This window comes from Nanorana parkeri, unplaced genomic scaffold (assembly GCF_000935625.1).
Source record: "Nanorana parkeri isolate BGI_ZX_2015 unplaced genomic scaffold, ASM93562v1 scaffold98, whole genome shotgun sequence".
Lineage (NCBI taxonomy): Eukaryota > Metazoa > Chordata > Amphibia > Anura > Dicroglossidae > Nanorana > Nanorana parkeri.
The window spans coordinates 1,071,042-1,076,588 of NW_017306366.1; the positions used below are offsets into that span (position 1 = coordinate 1,071,042).

Sequence of the window (5,547 nt, forward strand, 5' to 3'; positions counted from 1 at the left end):
AACTCCGGGAAAAAACCTCCCCCCGCCCCCAAAAAAACCCCCCCCCCCCCCCACACACACACACACACTTCCAGGTGCCAATGGAACAAGATAATCAATGTTATTCAGTTCACCTCTCAATGATCATAATGTTATGGCTGGTAGGTGTATACTGTATGTAATTGTTTTACTTTTGCCCTTCATTCTACTTTTGGAAAAAAACATATAGGACTATACACTGTATATAAAAAATAATGCATCTCCCTTGGTAATGATTGCCTATATCTGTCTAAAAAGACAGTTAATTAGGACAAAAGCTTTCCTATATTTACTAAATTTTCCCTATCAGAAGAGGTCATTTGTAATTCATTCAATCTATTAAACTTGGTAAAATGATGGAAATCTGGGAACTTACAGCAGATGAGTGATGTCTCTCTTTGTGTGATTTCTTCAGGGCTTCTAGGCTTGAAAATGAGGTTTTGTCTGTAGTTGGGCCTGTGAAAAGACAATACTAGTAGAAGTACAACAAAGCCCTTCTAATTAATATTTATGACAAATTAACATGTCAATTGCTTTATATCCGTTCATGAATATAAAGTGGCCCATACATAAACCCTGCTGTGATATTACAGTTAGTTGGAAAATTACCTTACACTGTGACAAATGTACATCACTGATCAGATGTGAATAATGAACATCATATATGGTCAGTTCAGCGTGCAGCTTGTGTTCACAGAAATGATCGGCAGAGCTAAGCTGTATTTTCCAGAAGGGTTAGCAGAGGTCATGCAGAGCTCATAGAGACAGTTCAATTCTCCATCAAGCAATAGGCGTATGAAGATGTGAATGGAGACTTATAACAAGATCCCAAACACTAAAAGTATAACACTATGGGGTCGATTTTTAAACGATTCGCAGAGCCATTAGCCCTGCCAGTCTCTGAACATTCATTCTGTGCGACTAGAGGCAAAAAGGAACAAATTTTCTTAGTAAATTTTCTTTTCAAGTTGAATGTAACCTCCATTATTACTAGATGGAGCTGTGGAGCATAGAAAAAAAATAAAAAATTCCTATGCTCCTCAGCTCCATTTAGTGGCCATTATGTAGTATTTTTCAATTATTACATTCGACCTTAAAGTGACAATAAACTCAGGAGTTAAATCTTCAAAAAGCATCTTCAAAAAATTACAAAAATTTATTTTATTTGTGTATCACTTGGCTGTAGATCCCCAAATCATCTCTGAATTGGTGCGAACACTGTCCTTCCTTCTGGAGGATGGCTACTTCTGTTCCCCATGGTCCCTGTGTGTGTTGTAAAGCAGCCACCGCTCCAAACTCACTCCCGTGATGGACTACAATTTCAACACAAATTAGTCATCTAAACATGAGATTGTAGCCTTTCACAGGAGCGAGCTTGGAGCGGTGACTACTTTACAACACACACAGGGACCATGTTCCACAGGGAACAAAAGTAGCCACCTTCCAGAAGGAAGGACAGTGTCAGCACCAATTCAGAAATGATTTGAGGATTTACAGCCGAGTGATACACAAATAAGATAAATTTTTGTTAATAGTTAAGGTGCTTGTATGCATTTTAAGGATACAACTCCTGGGTTTAGTGTCCCGACTAAGAATGTTTGCCTTTGCCTCTGTCCAGTGCCTTCCGGGTTGAATGACAATGAGATATGAGCATCATGGATCCCACCCCCTGTGGGGTGTCATCACGGTGCTGTGCACTGTTGCAGATGCTGCAAATGATCAAGTAAGGCATGGGGGGGGGCTAAATTGGGAATTTAAATCAAACCTGGGCACTTTAAAGTGGGCATATAACAAAAACGAGCACAAGCAAAGGAAATCTTCAGAGAAAGCCACACATCAAAACAATTCGGATCAATAGTTAGCCTTACGGTGAATCCTAACTTTACTATTAAAGGAAAATAATATTTGCTGATAATTTTCACACGCATTTTATTGTACAGATTAATTTGAGAAATAATCTCAGGAAAATCTGGAGGAATGGGCTTTATTCAAGTCTCCAGCGGTATACAAGTCTCACATACCTGTATAAGTCACTTTATGGAATGTCATTCCTGTGATCTCATTTCTACTGGTTTTAATCGGCTCAGCACCCAACCAACAGGTTCCTTCTGCATCTGAGCCGTCACACCGCACCCACAATTGAGGTAAGACGTCCACCGGTTTCCCATTCCTCAGTTCACCCACGTTGGGGTTGTGCGTCAAAGTGTAACTGGAAAGTAGCTGTCTACAAAAGGTAACACACTTACTAAACGTAATTGGTAAATGCTGTAATTGAGAACAATAAACGTTATGTACAATCCTGTGTGGGCACAAGAAATGGCAAAAAGTATTTTACGGACTGTAATCACGTAAGGTGGCCATACACTAGTAGATTTTCAGTCAAAATTTTTTGTTTCCGTCGTGAACCCTTGTATGATTATAGCTCGAATACCCCATCAAGCATAGTCAAATGTCGATTTTGTAAATCGTTCGTTAGCCAAACTAATTCATTTCTGACAAACAACGGAAATAAAAAATTTTTGCGCATGTGCTGGGTTCCTGCAGAGATTTTTGACGAACAAAAACCCTACAGATTCATCGACTTTCAATCGGTCAGAGAAACATTTTCAAACCTGGCCGATCGAAAGATTTCGATCACAATACCGAAAACGAAAATCGGTGATGTACCAGCAACTGTTTGATTTTCGTTCAAAAGACTGTTCGGTTTCCGAATGAAAAACGTACAATATATATGGCCACCAATACTTTCAAATAAAATGTACACATCTGACCCAGCTACACCATGGATGACTGGTTCCGTCTAGGTTCCAAATAAGTGGAAGCAGGAATTTTCTCAAAGGCAGATACATCAGTTGAACATGCTATACGGAGAACCCATGGTGTATGCAAAGCAAAGTGATGGAACAGTGACAAATCATTGTATCAATGCAAATACTCACTGATGTTTTATTCAATAAATACAATTACAAATTGCTACTGAGCATAAAAAGCATACAGGCCCCAAAACGATCAAATACCTACAGGTGAAACTCGAATAATTAGAATATCGTGCAAAAGTAATGGCAGTAGGTGCTGCAAAAGGGGCCCAAACCAAGTACTGAGTACATATGCATGCTTAGGGCTAGTCATACTTATGTGCACTGACCAAATTAAGTGGTCGATATACTGTATACACACGTCAGATTTGGCTAGCTTTTCGCATTGCTGTTAAAGGAGGGTTTACAACCAAATTCTCATAGAATTCTTTGATGTACAACCTCATTTAAGTGTTGGCGAGTGAGAAGTGGGTTGAAAAAGACAGGAGAGCATGAGCCATGAATACACAAAAGCGGGGGCCGAATCAGCAGTATGAATGGAGAAAGAAGAATGAAGCATACGCTGAAGAGAACACTCTGCCTACAGTTAAGCATGGTGGTGGCCCAGTGATGCTCTTGGGCTGCTTTGCATCCTCTGGCAGTGGAAACCTCCAGCGTGTGGAATTTATTGAAGTATCGGGAGATCCTACAAGAAAATATCATGCTGTCTGTGCGGAAGCTGAAGCTTGGGCGTCATCGGACCTTCCAACAGGACAGCGATCCCAAGCTTACCTCATATTCCACCAAGGCTCGGTTGCAGAAGAAGTCCTGGAAAATTCTACAGTGGCCATCACAGTTACCTGACCTGAACCCCATAGAAAATCTCTAGTGGGAGTTGAAGAAGGAGGTTGCAGCATGCCAACCCAAGAATATTCGTGAACTGGAGGCCATTGCTCATGAGGAACGGCAAAGAATCCTCAGGAACTCTGCCAGAAGCTGGTGTTTGGCAATGCATCTCCTTTTATTATTATGATAATAAACCAGAAGAGCTACAGCCTGCACAGGATGAATGCCATAACAAAATAAAAGCCATTCTACAGGCCAGCCATGTTCCCCAATTCAGATTAACAGAAAAGTAAACCATGACATCACAGAAGTATGAATACCTGGCTTTCATGGAGGACAGTGGCAATGGAAGACAGGACTGCTCCACGGGAACATTGAATGAATGGCTGTCACTGCTCTGGGATTCGTCCAATAACTCTTCATCTGCCTTAAAAGGCTGGAAAAGAACAGGAAATATAGATCATTTAAATGTGCTTATTGTTCTCAAACATGAATACATCATCTTGTTCTCATGGCACCGTACCTTTCCCTCCATAACAAAAGCCATTTCACTTCCACCCCAGAAGTCATTAAGTGACTTGCATTGACCTGGTCTAACCAAATGAACCTGCAGGTCATCCTTGAATAAAAAAAGAACAGTTTGGTCAGACTACATCTGAAAGCATCACTACGAGAACAATAAAAGTGTTTGTGGTGACTTGTAACATATTACTTTGTTATCTCATATTTTTCATGGAAATGTTATGTAGCTACAAAATATTATGTTGCTGGTAAGGACAACACTAATCTGTACCCATGAGTGACTGCTGCGAGGACATGAAGCACAGCACAAACTATGTGCAACGTTGGTTGGATGGGGTTTTGCTCAGAAACTCTTTTTGTACTGTCACAGCCATTGCTATTTCTGCTATAGCCATTACACAACTTTGTATTGCATATTATTATGCTGTGGCACTTGAAACAAATCACTTATATAGCCAATTATTTTCTTACATAGTTACATAGTATTTGAGGTTGAATAAAGACATACTGTATGTCCATCAAGTCCAACCTTGTGTGTGTGTGTGTGTGTGTGTGTGTGTGTGTGTGTGTGTGTGTGTGTATAGGTCCTTGAGTCATCTCGTTATTAGGAGTACCTGTACCCCTGTATATTACCGTCTCTCAGGAAATCGTCCAAAAGCTTCTTGAATGATTCCACACTATTAGCTGAAATCACTGCTTGTGGCAATTTCTGAAACCCAAATGAGGTTCCAAACAATTTGGGCATTCACTAATTGGTGTAGGACCACCGCACCTACAGTGGCACTTTATAAGAAATGTTAGGGTGTTTTTGCACACACACAAATACACACACCTCTAAAAACACTATATTGCCAAAAGTATTAGGACACCCCTCCAAATCATTGGATTCAGGTTTTCCAATCACCTCCGTGGGCACAGATGTATAAAATCACGCACCTAGGTATGCAGACGCTTCTACAAACATTTGTGAAAGAATGGGTCGCTCTCAGGAGCTCAGTGAATACAAGCGTGGTACTGTGATAGGCAAGTCCATCCGTGACATTTCCTTGCTACTAAATATTCCATGGTCACCTGTAGGTATTATAACAAAGTGGAAGCAACTGGGAACAACAGCAACTCACCACCAAGTGTTAGGCCACGTAAAATGACAGCGCGGGGTCATCGCATGCTTCTGAACACAATCGCGGCTAAAACAGCCACATGTCGTGTATCAGAAAAAAAACGTACAAGTACCTTTTTTTCTGCGATACACAACGCGTGGCTGTTTTTTAGCTGCGGTCGTGTTCAGAAGCACAGGCGGAATCAGCGGCGGGAAACTGCGCTATCCGGCCGGCGTGACTAGGGTGCCATTGGAAAAAAAATGGCA

The 5,547-nt window shown here is 41.0% G+C and overlaps 1 protein-coding gene across 1 annotated transcript in view; it reads right to left on the reverse strand.

Annotated features, from left to right (window-relative positions):
* The window catches only part of ZWILCH (zwilch kinetochore protein), a 39,153-nt gene that overhangs the window by 28,014 nt on the left and 5,592 nt on the right, over window positions 1-5,547 (reverse strand). The window contains exons 3-6 of the mRNA XM_018552822.1: window positions 4,183-4,278; window positions 3,980-4,095; window positions 2,040-2,242; window positions 395-474 (exon numbers count right to left, since the gene is read on the reverse strand). Coding sequence (XP_018408324.1) covers window positions 395-474; window positions 2,040-2,242; window positions 3,980-4,095; window positions 4,183-4,278 — 495 coding nt within the window. The remainder of the gene's footprint in view (window positions 1-394; window positions 475-2,039; window positions 2,243-3,979; window positions 4,096-4,182; window positions 4,279-5,547) is intronic.